The sequence below is a fragment of the Balaenoptera borealis genome, assembly GCF_965194805.1.
Source record: "Balaenoptera borealis genome assembly, chromosome: 2".
In the NCBI taxonomy this organism is placed as follows: domain Eukaryota; kingdom Metazoa; phylum Chordata; class Mammalia; order Artiodactyla; family Balaenopteridae; genus Balaenoptera; species Balaenoptera borealis.
The window spans coordinates 78,094,886-78,120,361 of NC_138867.1; the positions used below are offsets into that span (position 1 = coordinate 78,094,886).

Genomic DNA, 25,476 nt, shown 5'->3' on the forward strand with positions numbered 1-25,476 from the left:
AAGCTATGTATTCCCACACAGCAGTGTATTTACTTTCCATATTGTAATTTTGAAAATGAGCTGTACAAACTGTGACTCACCTTTAATTTAATTTATTAATTTTACATTAAAAAAGAGATTTAATATGTGTGTGTTAGTTCAGTGGCCTCCTATAGCCCAGGATAATTGCGTAATTTAAAATTATGGCAGTCTTTTCAGTTTTTGGTCTTGGGAATAATTTTCAATAAAGAATAGAGAACTGAAGCTCTTTAAGGTCAGGTGAAAATTTTACCTCTGGTTTAGGATCTGTATTTTTCCCCACCTTCTTCAGTCCTCTTGCCCTACCTGTTACCACTCTCATTTACAACTCACACATGCCATGAAAGATGGTATTCAAAAAAATTTTTGTTCATTAAAACACGGTATAATAGGTTTTATTTGCCACATCAACAACTTTATTTTCTCCCAAAGAATTCAGGCACAACCATGAAAAATAGATTAGTTTTCAAAAACTTAGTTATTCTTAAGGCTCATATTAAGCATCTTCTCTCCACACTTAGCTTTGTGTTGGGTACTATGGTATAAACAAAAGAACAGAGCACATAAACTCCAACCTCAAATAGTTTATAAAAGGTTTGGAGAGATAAAATATATCTACATATAACAAACATAGGGAAGATTAAAGCCACATTTATGCTAGAATCCATGTCAAAAGAGTATTTTACTTTCACTTTAGATGAAATGATAAGCTTTGGAAACATTTACTTAAAAGACAAGTGTAACTCTCATACTCTTCCTTGGACCTCGTTTTAACTTTTCTTATATACATGTACATTCACGTTAATCAGTAAAAAATAACTACAAAAAGATAGCACTTTTCAGTATTTTTGTTCCCTCATTTTCACTTGCTTTACTTCAATTACTATTCTATATCAACGGACTTGGTTTCACTTGCCTTCAAATGACCAACAATGTGTAACAGATTCAGTCAAAATTGTACCACTGCTTCAATAACAAAACACAAGAACAAACTCCAAAGACTGAAATCTATGGTGAAAAAATTTACTTTAAACTTCTACGAACAGAGGATGAAAATCTTTACTTGACTTTTTTCCCCACAGGAAGTATATTCAGTTGTGTAAGACTGAATACAGTTCTTTCAACCAACCCCATGGAAAGTCTCCCAAATCATCACCTTCTTTGTTGCTGTATTTTTAATTTACTGACAGTAGAAGATCTAGAGTCAGTGGTTGGCTAAAGGATCAGAAAGAAACAAAATCTGTGCTTAATGTTTAACATTTTTCCTATCTTGTTAAGAAACTGATACATTTATCAAACTCTATGCCCATGAGGTAGTAGCAATCCATATTTTCTTACTATTTAATTGATTATTTCTGAAGACCATTCCTAGGGAAAACCAGTATCAGCCATCTATCACATTACTTAATCTCTCAGTTACTCTCCTCTACTAGAAGAAAGATGTTAAAGAACTAGAGACATTTCCACACCAAAAACAGTGTAGAGCCTTCTAAAGCCACTTCTCAGTCATTTTGCTATTCTAAATTCCAGTGGCATACCATCACTGGCAAAGATATTCTCCTATGAGAACCTATATTATAACTTGGAATGGGTAACCAGTATAATTTTTAAGAGACCATGTTAGACATTATGCAGAATATAATGGTGCTTACGTTAAAAAAAAGAGCCTTTTGCCTGAGGTAGACCAAACTGCTATTTAACATGGCTTTAATTCAAGCTGATTTTCCCCAATCTGAAATCTATTATTCTTAACCTGCTTACAGTCATATAAAAGACTGACTGTGGTCAGTGACATGACCCAATCCATGTAAATGCTGTCATTTTCATTTTTCTGAAAAGTTCTTCTCAAGTTTAACACATCTTCTTCTCAAGTTTAACACATCTTTGATGTCTTCTCAGAGCCCATAGGTTAAAATCCACATCATATGGTATAGAATATAGTCTTTCATCTCCAATCTCAAGGTCCTTAAAGTCCCTTACTTGAGCTGTATCACACCTTTTGATTCCTCAAATATTCCATGTACTTCCAGAGTTCTGGGCAAGGCATTAAAGTTCAAAGTGAAAGCCCAGTGGTCTGGGAAAAAGGGCCTTAACCTTGGAGGCTGAGCAATCTGGGGTTGATACTCACTCTAGGACCCTGGGCCTGTTTCCTCACACATTCAACAGTGACCGTAATGGTCCCTTGCAGATATAATAGTTAGAATACAAGTAGCAGAATGTCTGGCACACCAGCAAGGGCCTCAATAAATAATAGCAATAATAGTAGCAATAATAAGGGCAATTACAATACTTATTATTGTCATAATTGCAAATATTTTCTGAGTTTTTATTATAAGCCCAACATTATGTTTTCAAAAAATTTTATGACTACTCTATGAGAAAGATGCTTTTACTATTTCTATTTTACGGAGAGGAAACTGAGGCTGGCAGATTATATAACTCACCAGGTCACACAGGTTGTAGTGAAGCTATTATTCAAACCCAGGTCTATCTGACCTTCAGAGCCCTTGCTCTACCTCTGTGGTCCATGCTCCCTTTAATTAAATAATGTTTAAATGTAAGCCACTAGGCAAGACCTTTCCCAATAACTGTGCCATACCTCAGTATTTAGTGGGCCACACCCAAGGGAAGAGCTGGGTAATGTCTTGTCTATAGAGCCATTCATTCAACAAATATTTATTGCTTACCATGTACCAGGCACATTCTATGTGCTGAGGAGACAGACATAAAACAATTAAAAAACCCCCTGAACTTATGGAGTTTGCATTGAGGAAGAAGAAAGACAATGAATAAGAACATTTTATAGTATTTTAGAAGGTGATAAGTACTATGGAGAAAAATTAAGTTGGGAAGGTCAGTGAGGAGTGCTGGTATATATGAGTAATTTTTAAAAGGGCTGCCAGAGAAGGTCTCAGTGAGAAAGCGACATATGGGCAAAGAAACGAAAGAGGCAAGGGAGTGACTGTTAGTCAGAGAAGTGACTGTGCCTGGTGTTTCTAGGAATATCCAGAAAGTTAGCGTGTCTGGAGGAATGGATTGGGGGTGGGGGTGTGAGTATTAGATGACATAGTTAGAGAGGTACAGGGAGGGTGGCAAGCCTCTGTAGGATTTAGCTTTCACTCGAAGTGCTAGGGCAAGTTTTTGGAGGGATTTGGGTTGAGGTGTGACAGGATCTGATGGCTGCTATTTGGAGAATAAGGTAGAGAGAGGGCAATGGAGGAGACAGGGAGAAGAGTTAGGAGGATATTACAATAACCCAGGTGACGTAGAGTGGTTCGATTCTGGATATATTTTGAAGGTAGAACCAACGGAATTTGCAGATGAATTGAACAGATTATTTGCAGATTTTGCAGATTATTGAACAATCTATTGTGCCTGATATTATTATTTGGGAATGGAAAACAATTTACCGAGCTTAGCCAAGTCAGTCTTTCTTTGCAAGGTAAAGAAGCATTCAACAAAGTGCTCTGACTAGATATTTCTAGAATCCAGCAGAGGAAAATTTAGGTAAGGAGAGAAAGGCAATTTTATTTTTAACTTCCATTTTCATCTTTTCCTTCTAAAAAGTTATGTTTTTACAGTTATCAGTGTTGATGCCAACACTAGGTCTTTATACACTATGTTATTTTTGTCTAATTTAAAAAGAATCCTCCTGCTATTAAAGGCATTAAAGGCATTAAAGGGCAATTAAAAATTAACAGCAATTTCAACCAAAATAACAGTAAACATACAATATCAAATACTATAAACTTACTACTAGAAAGCACACACTAGAATTTTATTTTAAAGAAGTGGCTACACATAGTTAATGTGCTTATCTGGTTTGCTAAATGACAGTTTAAATGACTGGCTTTTCAGTTCCTAAATTTTGCAGTCTTGATTATGTGCCACCTAAACAAACAAAAACAATCACAGAAATACCAATGATGGACCTAACCATTAATTATCTCCTTAATTATTCCTTCTTTTCATCCTTTTATCATTCCAGTTAGACCCTGTGATATGCTGCTTTGCTTGCTGAGAGTATTGGAGGGGTGGAGTTGACTACAGGATGCAGTGTTGATGTCTATAAAGTGCACTGTACTCTGCAAAGTTCTAGAGAGTGATGCAAAGCCGGCCCCTGTTATCATTTTATTCAGTACTGTCAGGCTAGAAGTGCAAGGAATGAAGGCAGCATCCAAAGTCGAAGTGTATTTTGTTTCTGATCATTTTTGTCTATCTAAAATAAAGAGCATAAATGCATGGGAACAAAGATTATATAATCTCTGTTTCCCTCTTACTCATTCTTGTCAGAAGACTAAAGCACTCTTCCTTAACGTTTGCCATTTTGGCTAAAAAGTGCCTATCCCTCTCCTTTCCAGGGCAAGAAACTGGAGATTTTGGTTTGGATGCAAGATAGAAATTGAAGCAGTGCTGGGTGAGGATGGAGGCAGGGGGGTTGATTGTGTTACCTGCCATGACAGCTAGAAGAGAATCTTAGCTTTCCTTGAGAACATGGCCACTTTCCATGTCGATAATTTCTAGAGAGAAATAGGAATACATTTTGAAGCATTCATTACTTATTGAGTGTCTGCTTGTCTCACCCCAGAGTTATAATTATGATAAGATTTAGTCCAGCTCTCAAGGCACACACAATTTAGTGGGCAGGATAGACATGTAAATACACAATTATAATGCAGGGTTGTAAGCGCTGTAATAAAGGTAAGTAAAGAGTGCAATGGGAGCAATGAAAGGAAGCATATCATTCTCTAAGTCTAGAACAGGAAGAGGAAAAGAAAGTGAAGACTTTTTTCCAGTAGAGATGACGCTGGTGATCTATGCTAATTACACATCTCTATCACCAGCAATTTTAGAAGTGAAGGACTTTAAGAATTTGTGATAAGGACTATTTAGCTTACATCTATTTGTTTATCCCTTTAATAGGGTCTCTGTAACACAAAACCTAGATCTATGTTATATAACAATTATAAAATAGATACTTACAAATATTATGTTAGGACTGATGCATTTATCCATAATCTAGTTAAATACTAAGAGCTATCTTTTTTTCTGTGGATTTTTATAGGGAAAAAATCTCCCAAGGGAATTAAAATTAGGAAGAGACTCTTTTACCTTAACTCATAAAAATAAACCTATAACAGATCTTAAAGCATCTACTCTATTACTTCAGTTCTCCTTGCGGTGAAAAGACTTTCCTATAACAGTGAAAATAAACATCAGAAATGTCTCCAATGGGCATGTCTAATGGCAAACTTCAAATCGCAGTGAGGATTAAACAGGGTGCCCTGACTGGCTAATTCTCTCTCACTCTTAGCCCTTGTTCTCTGAGGTCACCACACTGACATATTTACAAAGAACTGTGGGAAAGTCAGCACCACCCCTGCTCACTTGCTACCTGTATTGTGGGCAAGTGGATAACTTCAGTTTGTGCAAACTACTGGTTTGAGCATTAAAGTCACTCAAGAGATACTGAATGATATTCTTGCTCCCCAAATAGAAAGTTAACTCTGATCCATCAGTGGTGGGCTTTGTCCAAGGTCATTTTGCTGCTGACAAGTAGCATACTTTGCTGGTTGTGATGTGTTATAAAAATGGGTGCGTGTGTGGGGACCCAGTGACCACCTCTTTGTTGCCACGTCTCTGAAAACACAGAGGCTTTCAGTAGCACTGAAGGCAATTCATACCCACAGGGGCCTTTTACTTTGGGGCTACCTTGCACAAATTAAGCTCTTTGGTTTAATTTCTTCAGTTGCCACAGTTTGAAATGGTTATAATTTAATCTTTAAAAAAATTATAATCAAGGTTGCCATCTTTCTACAAACTGGAATTTCAGTCATAAAACATAATGTTATAGTTGAGGGCATCCCATAGGGGTCCACCAAAATAAAGAGCAACCTACATTGGAGACATCTTCCAATCCTCCCCTTATCACTGGAGATGAGGCTTTGACCTTAGCCTTTTTCATCGACTGACCTCAACATATTTTAAACATCTGATTAGTAGAATTACATTAACTGACACTCTTCACTAAGTTCCCACTGGGTCTAGCTCTGGGACTAAGTAATAATAGGGCGTCTCTTTTCTCACTAAGTCATGAAGCAGGTTTCATTGTGGCATAAAAATGGACCCTCTAGAGTTGTGGCTCTCAGCCCACTAGGTATAAAACATTTTCCTCATATTGTAGATTTTGTAATGCCCTCCTCACTATTCTGAAATACAATAAAACCAACCCATAAGTGATTTCAGTATTTAATATAATGCTTTAATGCTATTATACAGAGGAATAAATAGAAAGTTGGGTATGTACAATAAAGTCATATGTTGATTTATTCAACAAATATTTATTGAGTACGTACTATGTGTTAGGCCATATGAACAAACAAATAAAATAAAAGGAAAGGTCTCTGCTCTCATGGAGTTTGCTTGCAGTGGGGAGGGAGGAAAGAGAATAAGTATTGAACATAATTAATAAGCAGATTATATTGTATGTTAGAGAGTGATATATGTTAATGGAAAACAGAAAAACTACAGCAGGATAAGGGGGAGGGGCACAGTTTATACAATTAATTAGGGTGGTTGGAGTAGACTCATTGTGAAGGGAGGTCTGAGCAAAGAACTGAATGAAGTGAAGGAGTAGTTAAGTGGATATTGGGAGAAAAGTGCTCCAGGTAGAGGGAGGAGCTACAGCAAAAGCCTGGTGTGCTCCAGGAACCTGATAATAGGACACAGGGAGCAACGGGAAGAATAGAACATGTCAGAGAAGTAACAGGGAACCAGGTCATGAAGTGCCTTGGAGGCAATCCTAAGGTCTTTGGTGGTTACTGTGTAAAGTGGCAGCCATCAACAAGACTTGAGTAAATAATATGTATTTCAGGATGTAATCTAGACTCATAATCATGAAACAGATCTTAAAGCTATATTAGTGCCTATATTTAGTCATGCAGGAAATGGGACAGTTTTCACTCTTTATGATTGTGTAATGCTTTTTAAGACAATTAGTATCCCCGCCCCTCAACTCCCAACATAAATAGTATTCCCCAACCATTGTGGCAACTTAATTCCCCCACAGATTTCTAAAGCACCCAAGGGGGCAATACTGTCCTCTCCCAATTGAGAATCATTTCCCTACAGCAACAGTTCTTAAACATTTTGGTTTCAGGAACTCTTAAAAATTGCTGAGGATCTCAAAGAGTTTTTTTGTGTGGGGGTTATATCTATCAAAATTTATCATTTTAGAAATTAAAAATGAGAGTGTGGGGCTTCCCTGGTGGCGCAGTGGTTGAGAATCTGCCTGCCAATGTAGGGGACACGGGTTCGAGCCCTGGTCTGGGAAGATCCCACATGCCATGGAGCAACTAGCCCCGTGAGCCACAATTACTGAGCCTGCACGTCTGGAGCCTGTGCTCCACAACAAGAGAGGCCACGATAGTGAGAGGCCTACGCACTGCGATGAAGAGTGGCCCCCACTTGCTGCAACTAGAGAAAGCCCTCGCACAGAAATGAAGACCCAACACAGCCATAAATAAATAAATAAATAAATAAACAAACAAACAAATAAATAAATAAAATGAGAGCATGTAAAGATACACTGTGTTCTTGGGTTGGAAGAATTAATATTGTTAAAATGGCCATACTACCTAAGGCAATCTACAGATTCAATGCAATCCCTGCCAAAATACTAAAGATATTTTTCACAGAACCAGAATAAATAATTTTAAAATTTGAATTGAAAGACAAAAGACTCTGAATAGACAAAACACTCTTGAGAAAGAAGAAAAGAGCTGGAGGAATTATGCTCCCTGACTTCAGTCTATACTACAAAGCTACAGTAATCAAAACAGTATGGTACTGGCACAAAAACAGACACAGATCAATGGAACAGAATAGACAGCCCAGAAATAAACCCACCTACTTATGGTCAATTAATCTATGAAAAAAGGTGGCAAGGATATACAATGGAGAAAAAACAGTCTTGAAGAGTACTGGGAAAACTGGCAGCTACATGTAAAACAATGAGATTAGAACATTTCCTCTCACCATATCCAATAATAAACTCAAAATGGATTAAAGACCTAAATGTAAGACTGAAAATCATAAAACTCCTACAGCAGTGGTCCCCAACCTTTTTGGCACCAGGGACTGGTTTCGTGAAAGACAATTTTTCCACGGATGGGATGGTGGGGTGGATGGTTTTGGGAAGATTCAAGCACATTATATTTATTGTGCACTTTATTTCTATTATTATTACATTGTAACATATAATGAAATAATTATACAACTCACCACAATGCAGAATCAGTGGGAGCAATGAGCTTGTTTTCCTGCAACTAGATGGTCCCATCTGGGGGTGATGGGAGACAGTGACACCTGAAGTGTGTTGCTTATGTCCAGTCTACTCTATAATCTCATTTTGGTGGCTGTTACTGCAGAAAACCCTACTTCACAAAGATAGGATGTTGGAAATGGAAGCAGGCTTTTCAGCGCTTTTGTGGCAGTCTCAGGATATTCCGCCTTGACTTTAATCCAGAACGTATGGAGATCTGAAGTTGTCTCAAACATACTTTTAAGGGCACCATCATTTGCGACCTCAAGCAGTTGATCCTCTTCTAGCATGGACAAAGTTGATTCATCTGACTTATTCACAAATGGGTCGAGGGTCCATTCCTTCCCAGGTCAGGGGTTTTTCGTGGTTGGGAAGTAATGCTCAAACTCTTTTGAAAGTAATGCTCAAACTCTCAGAAAGTTCTGAGATAGGTGATCATGCACCAGCTGGAAGAAAGAAGGCCCTGGCTCAGACTCTTTCAAAATCTCTGCTAATATTTGAAACATGTCAAAAATCCCAATGTTCACTCATCGACCCCATAATCCAGTTTGGCTTTGAATGCAGCCACTTTATCTGCCGACTTGAACACAGTTGTCATTCTCCCCTGAAGTGACAGATTGAGTTCACTGAGCAGGTTGAATATGTCACACAAGTAAGCAAGTTTTGCGACCCATTCTGTGTCACTGAAATGTGCTGTCAGTGGTGACTGTTTTTCTAAAAGAAATCTCTGGAGCGGCTCTCGTAACTCAAAAACTCTGGCCTGTGATCTACCTTTAGAAAGCCATCTCACTTCTATGTATAAGAGAAGACGTGTGTGCTCTGCGTCCACCTTCTCACAGAGCTGTGAGAACAGACGTGAATTAAGGGCATGTACTTTAATGTGGTTGATAATTTTAATCACATCCTGCAAAATGTTGTTAAGTTCAGGTGACATTTTTCACCTGGCCAGCATTTCTCTATGGATGACACAGTGCATAGACTCACATTCAGAAGCAACCTCTTTGACTGGAGTAGTGAAACCAGAAAGCCATCAGTCATGGCAGCTGCTCTGTCCGTGCATATACTGACACAAAATGACCAATTCAGTTTTCCTGATATGTAATTGTTCAAAGACTTGAATAGTTCTGCAGCTGTGGTGTTGGTTGGCAACAAAAGTGCACATAACATATCCTCATGCACATCCTCCTGAAAAATAAATCGCACAAAAACAAGCATTGTTGCCTTGTTGTCAACATCGGTAGACTTGTCAACCTGGATTGCATACCATGGTGACTCATTAATCCTCTCTAGCAATTGTGCCTCAATATCCTCTGCTGTTTCATCAGTTCATCTAGTTATGGTGCTAGCCAAAAGAGGAACATGTGCCACCTTTTGAACTGCAGCCTTTCCTAAAAGTTCATGACAAATGTCCTTAGCAGCAGGCAGGATCAACTCTTTACCAACAGTAAAGGGCTTCTTAGCTTTAGCAATGAAGTTAGCCACTAAGAATGATGCTTCTTAGCTTTAGCAATGAGGTTAGCCACTAAGAATCAGTGCAGACACATTTGATGAAGTGGTGGCCTTCAATAATTGCTTCTGTTCTTCGTGTTCACGTTTTTTCCTTTGAAAAACTCCAAAGGCTTGTCTTTTAATGCAGGGTGCTTGGTCTCCATGTGGCGAAGCAGTTTTGAAGGTTTCATGGCTTTGTTGGATAGCCAGTTGCCACATGTTATACAAAGTGGGCTTGGAGAATGTGAATCACCTGTTGCAATGAACCTGTAATTTAAGTAGGACTCTTGGTATTTTCTTTTAAATGCAGCTTTCTTTTTGTTGGCAGTCTTACTTCTGGTGTCTCATCATAGGGTCTTCCCCCTTTTCAAAGAAGCTCTCTAGCGATGTTTGTTTTTTACTCATTTTGGCTCGGGTTAGCTTGTGGGCTTACCAAAACTGTGACTGAGACAAGAGCACAGTGCAGGAAAGAGGTGTGGATGAAAGTGGTAAATAAAATAATGGGTTGGCCATGCACAGACTAAAATAAGTGTCGGATTCTGACTTAAAGCCTGCCACCACATGCAGCTGTACAACTGAAGTACATCAACTCACTTGCCACTATAAAGCCTGCCACCAGATGCAGCTTAATTGTCACTTGCCACTCACTGATAGGGTTTTGACATGAGTCTGCAAGCAACTGATTTATTATGGTCTCTGTGGTCAAACCTCTCTGCTAATGATAATCTGTATTTGCAGCCGCTCCCCGGCACTAGCATCACCACCTCAGCTCCACCTCAGATCATCAGGCATCAGATTCTCATAAGGAGCGTGCAACCTAGACCCCTCACATGGGCAGTTCACAGTAGGGTTTGCGCTCCTATGGGAATCTAATGCCACTGCTGATCTGACAGGAGGCGGAGCTCAGGCAGTAACGCGAGAGATGGGGAGCGGCTGTAAATACAGATGAAGCTTTGCTCACTCACTGCTGCTCACCTCCTGCTGTGTGGCCTGGTTCCTAACAGGCCACAGACCAATACCAGGCTGTGGTCTGGGGGTTGAGGACCCCTGTCCTAGAGGATAACATAGGCAGAACACTCTTTAACATAAATCACAGCAATATTTTTTGGATCTGTCTCCTAAAGCATGGAAATATAAGCAAAAATAAACAAATGGGACCTAATTAAACTTTATTTCCTTTGCACAGCAAAGGAAGCCATCAACAAAATGAAAAGACAACCTGCTGAATGGGAGAAAATATTTGCAAATGATATGACTGATAAGGAGTTAATATCCAAAATATATAAACAGTTCATACAACTCAACATCAAAAAAACAAACAACGTGATTAAAAAATGGGCAGAAGACCTGAATAGACATTTTTCCAAAGAAGAAATACAGATGGCCAATAGGCACATGAAAAGATGGTCAATATCACTAATCATGAGGGAAATGCAAACCAAAACCACAATGAGATATCACTTCACACCTGTCAGAATGGCTATAATCAAAAAGAACACAAGCAACAAATGTTGGTGAGCATGAGGAGAAAAAGGAACCCTTGTACACTGTTGGTGGGAATTTAAATTGGTGCAGCCATTCTGGAAACAGTATGGAAGTTACTCAAAAAACTGACAATAGAACTGCCATATGACCCAGCAATTCCACTCCAGGGTACATATCTGAAAAAAACAAAAACACTAATTTGAAAAGATACAGGCACCCCAATGTTCATAGCAGCATTATGTACAATTGCCAAGATATGGAAGCAACCTAAGTGTCCACGAATGGATAAAGAAGACGTGGTATATATCTACAATGGAATACTATTCAGCCATAAAAAAGAAGGAAATTTTCCCATTTGCAAAAACATGGATGGACTTGGAGGGTATTATGCTAAGTGAAATAAATCAGACAGAGGAAGACAAATACTGTCTGATATCAATTATATGTAGAATCTAAAAAATACAACAAACTAGTGAATATAACAAAAAGGAAACAGACTCACAGATATAGAGAATAAATTAGTGGTTACCAGTGGTGGGATGGAAGGGGGCAGGGGCAATATAGGAGTATGGGTTTAAGAGGTACAAACTATTAGGTATAAAATAAGCTACAAGGATACATTGTACAACACAGGGAATATAGCCAATATTTTATAATAACTATAAATGGAGAATAACCTTTAAAAATTGTGAATCACTATATTGTACACCTGTAACTTACATAATATTGTACATCAACTATACTTCAATTTAAAAAAATGAGAGATGTAACCTATCATTCATTAAGAAATAACAATAATAAATCCATGACATGTTAACATCAGAGTGATCAAATATTATGTAGCTTTTGAAAAACTCCATTGTACACTCATGGGAGAATGACAGTGAAAATAGCAAATAACATCTCAGTATTATTATGAAAAAAGTTTTGAATTCACAAATTCCTAAATGGGTCTTGGGGATCTCCAGAGGTTCCCAAGCCACACTTTGAGAACCATGACTAAGAGCAACGGAAATAAAGCTTAATGTATACATGAGTTTATTTCCCTTGGTATATAGAACTATATGCAAAAGAATATTTATAGCATTGTGTTTAACTAGATGCATTCTTGAGTCCTAGAAGTAAACCTTCTTGGTATTAGCTGGGAAGCTCAAAATTTATGACAGACGAATGGGCAATAAAACAAGACAGACAAGAAACTGGAAAATAAAGAAAAAGGAGACTATGGGATTTAGAAAATGAGGAGAGGCAATAGAGAAGTTATGTCTAAGCCTTTAAGAGTTTAGATAAATTATGGTAAAAAAACATTTAAAGGCTTTATTTTCAATTAATATTTAATAAGGAACTACATACAAGTGACGTTACCAGATTAGAAACACAAAAGTTGTTTGGCCTCAAATATGTATAAAAATATATCATAAGCTCCTTTGTTTTTACAAGCCCTTGAAGATACTTTAGGACCTATGTAAATATATATTCAATTAGATTCTCCACAGAGAAGCATGAGGTTTCAGATAATCTTTCCTATAAGTAAATTAACTAGCTGGAGAGGTCTTTTGCAATGGAATAAAATTCTTTAGACTTAAACAATTAAGAACTGTATTAGGTGATTAAACCTTTTTATATTTTTAGGCAATAAAACTGAAAATTGCCATCTGTCAAGCCTTTGTCTTTAGAATGATATCTTTGTCTTCTTATTTCTCTTCTACATAATATCTACTCATTCAGGTATCTGTTATTCATCTTGGCACCCTTTGCAGGATCTCAGATTCTTAGGACTGGGAGAGAAGCCTTAGAGGTCAAGTTCAAAAGCTCATATAGGACTTGAATCCCCTCTGCAACCAGGTGGTCATACAGGCTTGGCTTCAAAGGTTCCAGCGATGCGGAATCACTACATCCACAGGAATATTCTGATCTATTTTTTGGCAATCATAATTTGGGGGAAATGCTTCTTTACATTTTATGTCTCTCTAGCTATTGTCTATTCTATGATTTGCCCTCTGTAGTAATTTTTGAAGTTTAAATGAAATAACGGGTGTAAAGGAGGGGCACAACATTTGTCACTGAGAGTATCTGATTCATGTTTGTTACCTGCTCTCCTGCACTGGATAGTGTGGATGGCTTGCTGAGCATCTATTCTAACTATTTCTAGTATGTCTCTTCCTGACCTAGAGAGGCCACAAGGGCCTCCCTTGCAGCTGGGGTTGCAGATGTGATTTAGGTTGCACCAATCAGAGGTACTTGCCTAAGATTTGACTTTAGAACTCAGTTATCTGAGAGGGTGTGGAGTCCATTTTGCTGCTACTCACACAGCAAGCAGGAGTAGTGAAAGCAGGTGACACAATGTCTTCCCAACATACCCATGTGGCAGGCGCTGAAACTCCTTGGGTCTTTCATGTAGCTTTAGTATTAACTTCTGGAAAGTGAGCTTAGAGCTTGTTTTCTTAGACCCTTCCTGCCTCCAAAGATTCTGTGATCCATTGAAAACTCTATAACAAATCCCTTTCTGATTAAATGTGCTAGAAGGAAGTTTGCTCTTTGGATTGAACCTTGGCCATTACTACCCCTGCCAACTCCTATCAACACCCTCCCCATGACAGGCTTTGGATAATTGACAAAAGAAATCATATCCAATTCCACATCTTCCTTTCTCTGGTTCAAGTTCATGGCTTCACTGAATAGATGTGGATTGGCATCCCTGCCTTGCCATGTACAGGCTGGGGTGTGTGTGTGTGTCTGTTGATCTAGACAAGTTACTTAACCTCTCCACACCTCAGTTTTCTAATTTGTAAAGTGGAGATAACGACAATACCTAATTAGATTGTTGTGAGATTAACTGTGATAATCCTTGTACCAAGCTTAGGGTAGTGTCTGACATGTGATAAGGGCTCAATAAATATTCGTTGCCACTATTATTGTCACTATCACTTTCACTGAGCTATTTTCAATGGCCTTGATTTTAAAACGCCAGATATACCAACCAAGGATATTTTCTGGTGAGTTTGTCAATGTCCTTCTTTAAAGTGTAGCTTTTAAAACTGAATTCATGGGCTTCCCTGGTGGCGCAGTGGTTGAGAATCTGCCTACCAATGCAGGGGACACGGGTTCGAGCCCTGGTCCGGGAAGATCCCACATGCCGCGGAGCAACTAGGCCCGTGAGCCACAACTACTGAGCCTGCGCGTCTGGAGCCTGTGCTCCGCAACGAGAGGCCACGACGGTGAGAGGCCCGCGCACCGCGATGAAGAGTGGCCCCCGCTTGCCGCAACTAGAGAAAGCCCTCGCACAGAAACGAAGACCCAACACAGCCATAAATAAAATAAATAAATAAAATTAAAAAAACAAACAAACAAACAAAAAAAACTGAATTCATACCCCAGGATGTCTGATGAGCCCAAAAGAGAGTATCATTCTCAACATTCTCCTTTTATTCAATGTAACAAAACTGATGTATGTATAATTCACTCTCATGGAGATTAAACTCAAGTCAAACTCAAAGTCTTTTCTGTATTTTCTACTGTTAAAGCAAGACATCACTGTTTTGTACAGAGGTAAGATTTTTGATTTATACTTTTTAATGTTCATCTTGCGGAACTAAGCCTATAATTTCAGTCTGTTGATTATATATATAAATTGTATATTGTACATATATATATATATATATATATATATATATATATATATATATATATATATATAGCATACATACCTTGGTCTCATGTAAAATGAATTAACTATGCCTCCTAGCAAGTTTGATAAGGAAGCAGCCAATTATCTCCTCAAAGTCATTAGTAAATACATTGAACAGGTTAGACCAAGGATAGAGAGCCCTGCATTCCTCCATTTGGCCATCAATCCTTTAATATAATCACCCTTTGGGCTTGAAGGTTTAGTCGTTTATGAGTCTAACTACACTATCATATCATCCAAACATCCCTGTAGTAAGATTTTATTTCAATAGCCTAGTTAAATCCAGATCCTGTCTGCAGCATTTCCCTAATCCACCGTTCTAGAAAATGCATTTCTTATTTACACACCAATATCATAATGTAACAAAATATATATAATAGTTTAATTTTAAACACTAATTCTAACATCTGAAAGCATTTCTTCCAGCACTGAGTGAAACCCTGGAGCTAGCCCTCCAAGCCAAATCAGCAATTCTCTATTTCTTTACTCAAAGGATCATTTTGTAATCTTAGTTCCACAGAACTCAATTAATTATTTTATAGTATTTCTCTTTTCCTCATTTCCCATTGATAGTGGGACCACCACTTTCTCAGCCCATAGTCCTTCACCTCTAGAGCATATCAAACCCAATTATTAATCTCTTTTGTCATCCCACCTATTCTTCCAGAGCAGTATCTTCTAACCATGTGACCTGCATATGAATCACACATGATTTCTGTAATTCCCTGTAAAGCACTAGTTCAGACTCAGGCCTCACCAGCCTTTATGTTAAATCATCATTTTAATTCCTCTTACAAATTTATCAACTGTTTGGTTTTAGAAGGATACTTTTGCATTTCTATAATTAGAATATGATTTAGCTTTTTAAAAATAAAATTACTAAAAGGAAGCAACTTTTATTTCTATATGCAATATGGTAGCATAAAAGAATAAAGAGCAATGATTTGCTTTCTTTCCTTGTGATGCCTTTGTCTAGTCTCATTCTTACAGAGAGATTTATATAGTGTTAAGACATTTAACATGTATGTGCGTCATACTGTTTTCTAAACTAGGTATATTATAATGATAAAAATGTCAGGTGTTGGATGTTTTTAATGCATTCTAAATTGCATGAAATTTCTTCTCAAAGTATACTATCTGCTTAATAGTCTTCTACAAGCTTAATTATTAAAAAGCAAATAGAAACATTAGTTTATATAAAGGAAATAAAGCATACTTGGGAAATTTAAAATACATTTTGTGTAAAACTTTGGTTATGTTTCAAGAAATATAGTTTTAAAATTTTAAGATAGTGAACGTTTACAAATTAAGAATTACATCCACAAATAACCCCCTTTTTGGGTAAATTATTTTACCCTTGATAATTCACAAATAGGAAGGAATTCCACTGCATTAGATATATAATACTTTCAATGGGACTATGCAGAGTTTAAAGGATATCCATTTTCTTTTCTTCTAACATAGGTTTTAAATAATGATCATAAACTCTAAGGCTGCATTTATCAGATATCGCCAATGTTATTAAATGTGATCATGGCAATGAAAGTCATATGCTATTAAAAATCCAAACTGCTGGGCTTTCCTGGTGGCACAGTGGTTGAGAGTCCGCCTGCCAGTGCAAGGGACACGGGTTCGAGCCCTGGTCCGGGAAGATCCCACATGCCGCGGAGCCAGTAAGCCCGTGTGCCACAACTACTGAGCCTGCACTCTAGAGCCCGCAAGCCACAACTACTGAGCCCACATGCCACAACTACTGAAGCCTGTGCACCTAGAGCCCATGCTCCGCAACAAGAGAAGCCACTGCAATGAGAAGCCTGCACACCGCAGCAAAGAGTAGCCCCTGTTCCCCACGACTAGAGAAAGCCTGCACACAACAACGAAGACCCAACGCAGCCAAAAATAAATAAATAAAATAAAATAAAATAAAAATTCAAACTGCTACAATTCTATAAAAGAAACAGCATAGCTACTTCTACCAGTACAGCTATCATATTCTGAGGGCCACTCAAGTGACAATTGCTCATATCTTATGCAATTTGCTTGAGTAACCCACAAGAGTTAATTTTTTAAAAGGATAATAGCTTGGATGTATATGTGCTTAGCATTCAGTATATAAAACTTTCAAAGAAGAGGCTCGCCTTTCTCTGTACAGCTACCTTTTCATTTTCTTTCTCTGAATAGACCTATAATGTTCAGAGAAAATATCAAGAATAATAAATCCAAATCTCTGTAGAAAATATACCTTCATGACACACTCAAGCTGGAAATCACAGGAACCAATAAAATGCAGGCAGCCTACTGATAATGAGGTCAGAAATACAAATAAATTTACTTTTAATGAAGACTGGAGGCACAGTAATCAAAGTGTTAAAATTCATTTCATGCATATCTCATTTGCTTCCTAGCTGATATTTACCACACAATCTGTGAGAAAGTAGAGGCCTAAGATGCTCCAGATAAATGGCTCAATTAATTGTACAGAGGTAGACTTCTTTGAGCTGAGCCGGAGCTGTGAGCTCTTTATTAAAAGCACTATTCTGTAGCCCATAACCTTGTTCCTTGACTCCTCTCTGGTTTCCAATTTAAACAAGTCCCCATGCGGCCTGCTCTAAAGGGCTTTGTCTCCCTGTCATTGTTAAGAGAGCTGAGGCATCCTGGAAGTGTGAAATCAGACCTCATGAGTTGAACGGTTCCCCAGGGAACGCTGGACTGCACAGAAGGTCAAAGTCATGGGCCGGACCATCTGAAAGTGTCTGATCGCCGGTCTGTGACACAGCAAGTTGGGGTGGGGTGTGGAGGCTAGACTGAAGAGGATTGAAATTGAACACATCTTAATTAAAGCCCACAGACAGCAAAACAAAATGTTTTCTAGGCAGCCTGTCAAATGGGGCTTAAATTTAGCTCTGCTAATGAATCTGAGCTGCTAACTGTTATTTCTTAAGATAATAAGACTCTCACGGAAGCTGATAAAAAAACCATAGCATGTCTTTTTCTGCTATTTTGTTACTGAAATATTTTCCAACAATGAAGACAGTTTTCCTAAAGAAAAACATGGGAAAAGTCTATGCAAATAAAGGGGTAGTCAACAGCTCTCTTAAAAACTAGTAGATTTCCAGACTATGGAGCTGGTGAGTTACAAATCTTTATGTGTAGTGTTGTTCTAGAAAAAGATATGCTCATTTAATGGGACTATTTCAATGACAGCTTATGTTAACTGTAAAATTCTCTCCCTCTCTTCCTTTTTTTTCTCTCTCTCCCTCTATTGTTTCCTAAAAGAGATGGTGCATTAATTTGAGAGATCAATTCACCTGGAGTGAAGAAGTTTTATATTAGTGTACCTTTTAATAGAGTGAAAAGGTAGGGCATCTTTTGAAAGGGTTTCACAGTTCTCCCATATCAGTGTTTCTGAAACTGAGTGGCTGGTATCCCTAGGGAGGCTGTGACCTCTTCCTCAGGAGCTCAAAGAAAACCCAGGGGAAAATGAAGGGGAGGGGCTGAGGAGAAGAACCTTTTTCTTTTTCTTCTCTAAGAACTTGAAAGAACCAATAGGCCAGGTCTAAATACGCTGCAAAGAAAGCCTCACTCAATACAGAAGACTTTAAAAGTTCGGCTGAAAGCAAAAATTAGGCCCCGTCCAAGGAAGAATAATTAGAAACTAGAAAAGACAAATTCCAACATACATGAACTGTTTCCCATCACCACCACCAAAAAAAAAAAAAAAAAGTCCACCATTGGTCTCTCTCTCCTCACAATCTGTCCAGTTTCAGGGAGCACTTGATTTAGTGGTAGAATCTTCCCCCAGTGAACACAGGGCCAGACGATCTGCAGGTTTTGCTTTGATGATCCAGAGAGACATTAACCTTTTCACTGGTTACGTGAAAGGTAAGTAAGTTGTACCGTGCAGTATTTTTCAGTTAATCAAACTTTTTCCCTCACGAAGAATTTAGCTGACCAACTTTGAAAACCGGAGTGCCACTTTCTCAGGCTGTGAAAGGCTGCCCACAATTTGACTGAAATTTCAATCCACTCTTGTGCCTCGCTCAATGCATGTGTATGTGTGGGAGTTGTAAATTGAGGCCTTAACCACCAGAGTTAATCTCTTTTTAAAATCTGTATTAACCTTAATGATTTGAAGTGCACTGTCCAACACTGGGCTATTGAGATGGAAGAAAAAACTACCCTCGACTATCAACAGTTTATTAGGGGCTTAACTGAAGTGACCTACTGTAGTAGACTTCAGCTGAACAAGGCTATAGGCTTTTTGTGGAAAGGGAAAGAATTGAGGGTTTCATTAAAAAGTAATTTGTGCTTTATACTCACTCATTCAAAGAGAGTCTCAATTGCTCTTTATTCACACAGAGTTAATACAGTATCACAATGTTTCTCAATGAATGTGTTGTAACAAAAGAAAAATTTTACATTTTGAAAGGAAAAAACTCTTTGTAACTGCAGCAAGATTGATGGCTACTTAAAAGATTATAGAATCTCTTTTTCTTGTGCTCATGCTAAATGATGGAATATTGTAATTTAAATTTTTTTGCTTAAACTATGGAAGTTTAACTTTATGTTTTAATCATTAAAAATATTTTAAATACAGGGTGAAGTTGGGCAAATATGAGTTTGTGTTGTTGGACTTGTCTGGGCAAGTGTTCAGAAACCAACTAGGTATCTTATAGCTATAGCCTCATTTATATCAGGTCAAAAAATATTCTTTGCTATCAGTGATTTAAAATATCCCCTCTCCATCCACAACAATCCTAAATGGATGCTAATTTGAGCATCTGAAGATGCACCATTGACTCTACTCCTTTCCCTCAAACTGTTGCTGAATATCTTGTAGAGCCTGACTATGATTATCCACTGAGATATAAAACATATTTTTAAAGTTCTTCTTTGAGCAAGTAGGAGATAAAGTATGCAAAGAGCTTATTTGTGATAAGCTCAAATTTCATGATACCCAAATTTCATGATAAAGACCAGGAAGGATCAGTATACATATAAATATTTACCCTTTTCAGAAGTAAAGATTTTTTTAAAAAATTGGTAGACTATTCAGACATTTCTGTCTTAAATACATGGTCCTCGGTTTCTGCCACCATCACAAATGTCATAAAGACCACAAAAGGTCCAAGAGTGAGCAAGGTCAAAGACTGAATTATCCTCTTGCCCCTGAATAGTTCAACATCTCTCTTATTCAATTCAGAGCACATTAGAGTATAAGGTCAGTGAGGAATGAGGAATCATTATGTCCCTAAAACTAGAAGGAAAAAATGGAGAATCTGTTATTTAGTATTCCCCAAATTAAAGTTCATTTTATCAGATCAAAATTATGTCTCACTGAATCCCTAGGGAAAAGGTGATTCTTATTCACATTAATTTACCTAGAACCATTACGAAAGAAATATATCTATTTTTTCCAGCTTCAAGAGAACATGTACTTTAACTTGCTTAGTGGCATATAGGCCAACTGGGTTAATGCAGTTTGCATATTCATGAAGTTTCAAAAGCAATGACAGCTTCTCTCCAAGAGAGACAAACATATAATTGCATTTAACTTGTGTAATGGGCAGGTATCTAAACTTTTGAAGTAGAGGGGACTTGAATTTTTCTATAAGAAATTATTGTGCCCACTATAAATACCCAGTGATAGTTCTTAACACTTAGGTGCCCTCTGAGATACTTTTTATTTTAGGCTTTTCTCCCTATCTTCAGATGTTTTTAGCCCAACACTGGGTGCTCCCCTCCCCCGCAGAAAATCCTGAAGAAAAGTGAAGATATTTCCTATGATGGTGAACATCTCGGCCATGAATTCCTGAATCTACCTGCTGCTGGGAATCAAAGGCTGGCCAGAACCTCTGTAGTGTAAAAGCAGCCCTGAGTTCCTGTTCTGGTCTTTAAGTTAATGTCCAAAGTGAACAAAAAAAAAAGCAGTTAGTCAACCATTCACTGTTGACTGTTGGTTCTAATAATGAAAGCAGCATAATAATTTAAAAATCATTGTGTCCAGATTAATTTGATTTTAACCACACCAGAAATAAAATACAAAGTGAATAAACTCAGCATTCACTAATTGTTTAGTACAAGGAGCCAAGTCAGTATATTTGCAAAAAGATTACAAACAATCCTCTCTCCCACTATTTTCAGGTATGCCTATTTTGAAATAATATCTGACAGTTGTTATTATCTTCTTGGTTACAAATGAGTTGATAAAATCCTCTTTAAAGAAACTGTAAACTCTCAACATTTTTACTTTTATCATACAGTAAACAGTCATTCAATACTATGCAAATATTAAAAAATTTAAAATATTGCCATTTTTGAACAGACATCTGCTATTTTAGTTCTAAGGCATGTGATCTTTTAATTAGGTTTTGATTCTGTTCCATGAATTAAGGGCAGCAGTGATCATATAATGGGTTTGCAAGCCCTTATATGGTAGGAAAAGTACATTTCTCCCCTTCAAATAAGTTAGCTACCCTTTAAGGGTCAACTTGCTGGCCATTCACAGTGGTAAGCATATTTCCACAAATAATAAGTGGACACTTTCTTTCAGGAACAGGGAACTCTGCACAAAATTGGTCAAGTCAGTCCTATTTATTATCCACCTTGAGATGGACAATTTAAGGAATTGTATAAATACCCCCCAAAGCCTATGAAATTAAAGAGTAAGTGAATGCTCACATTGTTGCAAATTCAAAACAATAATTTAATTCTGGAAATTGATGAAATAATTCATTAATTAACATGCCACAGAAACAGCAATATCCAAATCAGGAAGCTTTAAGACATCATACTGAGTTTGGCATTTTTACAGGCCTGCTTCTTGGTTAAAAAAAATTTAGAACAACGCAGATGTTTAGTTTAGATCCAGAATGATCTCTGGGATGTGCTAGGGAATTTGGACAACTAAGGAATTGTATCAGCAACCCAAATACCAACAGTTCATACCAAGGAATTGAATATTATGTATCTAAACTTTTCAGTGAACTATGCAACAGATTTCATGCATGTTTGAATTATCAGTGTTGATGCTACAATATCATCTGAGGGAAGCTGATACTGTCTAAGAGAAGAAGATACAGCATTACTATCCCAAGATGCCAAAATGATGAAACCTGGTAGAAATATAACCACTATGTTGACTAAACCTTGGAGAAGGCAACAATTCAAAAGTTGTTTCCTTTTTTATTGTTTACTTTTTTAACATGTTACCCTTCTTTTAAAAAGCAGAGACGGTACAAAAATCAGGTGGATAGCAAATCTTTGTAAGATCAACAAACTTTGTATTATTTACTCTGATGATCGAGTCAGGTGAAATGAAAAGTTCAGTCATCAAATGGTGTACACCTTGCATGCTGCTTGATATACAGGCAAAAGGAAAACTGCATCGGCTCTTACCTGTGACATCAGCGGCCATTAACCCTTCTGCTCTGATCACTTTCACCTGGAGGAATCCCACATCTTTCAGGTTGTGAAATATCCGCAATGGGCTCTGAAAGAACCCAACATCAGTATTAGAAAAAAAAGGTCATAAAGGGTCTCAAAGAGTGCACTGAGGAAACATTAAGTGTTACAGTTGATCTCAGGATGCTGCTTAAGTGATCAAAGGGATATTTGTGTTTCTTCAGTACAGATGACCTTTCCACCATCAAGAATGTATATACACACACACATTTATGTAGATAATTGTTGCTATATAAGTAGATTTTTTGAAAGAGTAAAAAATACCACAACATTTCTCCCTGGTAAGTAATTAGCAGTAGATGATGAACAATAAATTATAAAATACGACATGTCTGCATTCTTCCATCAGTCTCCTTTACCAAAGCGCTCCAAGAAATCTTTTATCTATGGGCATGATGATTTGAAGACTATTGATTCTTAATACTGAATCTTAAGTTGTTGGTTAAGTAACACACTTCAGACTTTGGGAATAAGAAAGACAACATTAAATTAATTATTTTTCTACTCTTTTCTTCTTGGGCAGCTTTGCAAATGGTAGGTGCTAGATAAGGGTTAAATTATTTAAGACTATTTTCTAATATTTGATTCAAAAGACGTATTTCTACCACACACCTTTTAGGTGTTTTTAAAATTTATTTGTTTTATTTTTGTCTTTGAAAATAAATCAAGTTGATTAAAAAATAAATTCAAAAGTGATGAGTAATTTTTCCTAAATTTGTAATTTTGTTTGTCATTGTAGTACGTATAGAAGTATACAAATTTTGATAGAAGAATCAGATCCAAATGCTGAAACCTATTTAATTTCATGAATTAATAATGGTAGAGTTTGAATAAGCGTAATACCAGAAGGAATTAAAAGAGGGATAGCAAGAAAATAATTCAGAACTCTAATTAACGGACACAAATAGAGAGTAAAATCAACCTATAGAACGTGATATGCATTTGTTTATTTATACTTCATTGCATCTTTCTCATGACAAGATCAGCACTTTTATTCAGTAAATCAAAGGTGCTTCTTTATCATAATCGTTAAAATGCTTTAAAACCGGGAGCATAACATAGTTTTACCTAATAAAGTTATCTATTAAAATGTTACTACGGAACATTCCCATCTTTGCATTGAGAATGTGAGAAGCCTGACAAGCACAAGCTTACCGCGATATTAACTTTATCAACCCTGTGTGACTAGTCATTGTTTACACTGATGCTCTGACCTTGGCACATTGAGAGGAGGAAACGCAGATAGACGTGTAATCTCAGAGCCTGACTTTTAAAAAAGTGTTTAGCACAAGGATTAGCTCTTAATCTTTTATTGTTTTTAAACAGTTGTTTATCACCCAAACTGTGTTGAAACTACGAGGGTGACAGGGTTCAATAAAAACGCACTTCTCTCTCCATTTACATTCCTGTAAATTAAGGGTTTAGAAGTGGAAACTTTAGACCGCAGTATTATAATTCAGAGATTTGTAGGCATGTTGTCTTCCTAAGGTCGTAATGATCAGGTGTGGGAAGCTGCTCCTTATCTCAGAGCTTACTGAGTGTTACAGACCAGGTAAGTCTCCTAATCTAACGATGGAGAAGAGTTTTAGCAAAAGGTTCCTGTCCTTTAATTTTCAGGAGCAATTTAAACTAAGTTTCACTGTGACTAGAACAAATATCTTCAGTCAGAGAATCGTTTTCATAGTGGTAACCTCATTGCAGAGTCACACTGCTTCTGGTGCTTCAGCTCCGAAGTTCTGCTTTGCGTTTGGAGGGGTAATTATTATTTGAAGGTTTCATTTCCTCGAGTCAGCTGACGCTCAGTAATTTATTGCAAACTTCAACTGCTTAGGCCGGTAACACATGGATTATAATAAGAACATCAAAAAAACAAAAAAGCCAAAAATGTAAATATATCAGTTTAAAAATATAACTTTAAGGAATGCTTCATCAAGAGGTATTCCTGCCTTGTTATTTACGGTTATTTTAGAAGGCCTCAAAACCTGGATGGCTTCTGAAGCCAGAAATTTCCATAGCAGAGGAATCTATGATTTGCTGTGCATCCTTTCAGCCCTCAATAGATGGGAAAAGATTGAAATGCTCTGGAGAGGAGTCCTCTTTATTTTTTTAATGAAAGCCTGTATAATATATTTTCTCTATGGCTGCAGCAGCTGTCAGGGAGAGCATCTCAGTTCAGCTCTATTACGGGAGAGGCAATACCCCGTCCTATGGCATCGAGATGCTCTGAGGGGCCAGAACTGATTGACAGCTTGTCACCGTGACGTCTTATTCCATCTCTGTTATGGAGAAAATTAATGTCACACCACCAGCCTTATGACTCGCTGTCATCTTAGAACCGCTCACCTTTTATCAATGCTCTAAATAACATTTCAAGCCTATCGTCTCACGGTGGACAATCCGGTCAAGGGACATTAAATCAGATGACTGTGAAATGTCATAATAAAAATGGAATGCTAACAACTTCTTCTCTAAACTAGCTCCTCTGGTTTTTAAACTGTGACAAGGGGAGCAAGGGTTCAGCATCCCCGTTCTGAAAAGGTCATACAATCGCTCTTGGTCTACTACCCATTACTACCCGCCCCCTGTTGACCTTCCCTGCTTCCCCACCACCCGCCCCGCAAAAAGAAGAAAAAAAAAGAAAAATGGAATTAGCCATCTTTTCAGAATGGGGTGATCAAATAATGGCACACACAGTAACGTCTGTTTAATTTGTGGGGCTTCAATGCTTTGCAATGAACAGCTGAATGACAGCAAGGGAGAACCTTTTCAGGGCTGTTTCATATGAGAGTGGGGCAATCCACTTACTTTCCTCACCACAACCAGAGCCAAATCAAATTCTTAGGTTGAACCTAAACTTAAAAAAAAAAAAATACACAAGTTCTCACAGGAAAACATATGTATAATTCTCCAAATAAACTCTTTTATATTATATGTTTCTCCAAAACAAGTGATATTTCAAACATCATGCAGTATTCATTCATTTTATAATCTACAGAATAAAAAGGAAACA

At 37.4% G+C, this 25,476-nt stretch overlaps 1 protein-coding gene across 19 annotated transcripts in view; it reads right to left on the minus strand.

Moving 5' to 3' along the window:
- Positions 1-25,476, minus strand: part of MCTP1 (multiple C2 and transmembrane domain containing 1) — a gene marked incomplete at its 3' end in the record, with an annotated part of 559,050 nt that overhangs the window by 165,825 nt on the left and 367,749 nt on the right. For all 19 annotated transcript variants that reach the window (XR_014239262.1, XM_082375756.1, XM_082375755.1 and 16 more), the window contains one exon: positions 22,401-22,494. Coding sequence is in view for 18 of the 19 variants with exons in the window: in XM_082375756.1 (XP_082231882.1) it covers positions 22,401-22,494 (94 nt within the window). The remainder of the gene's footprint in view (positions 1-22,400; positions 22,495-25,476) is intronic.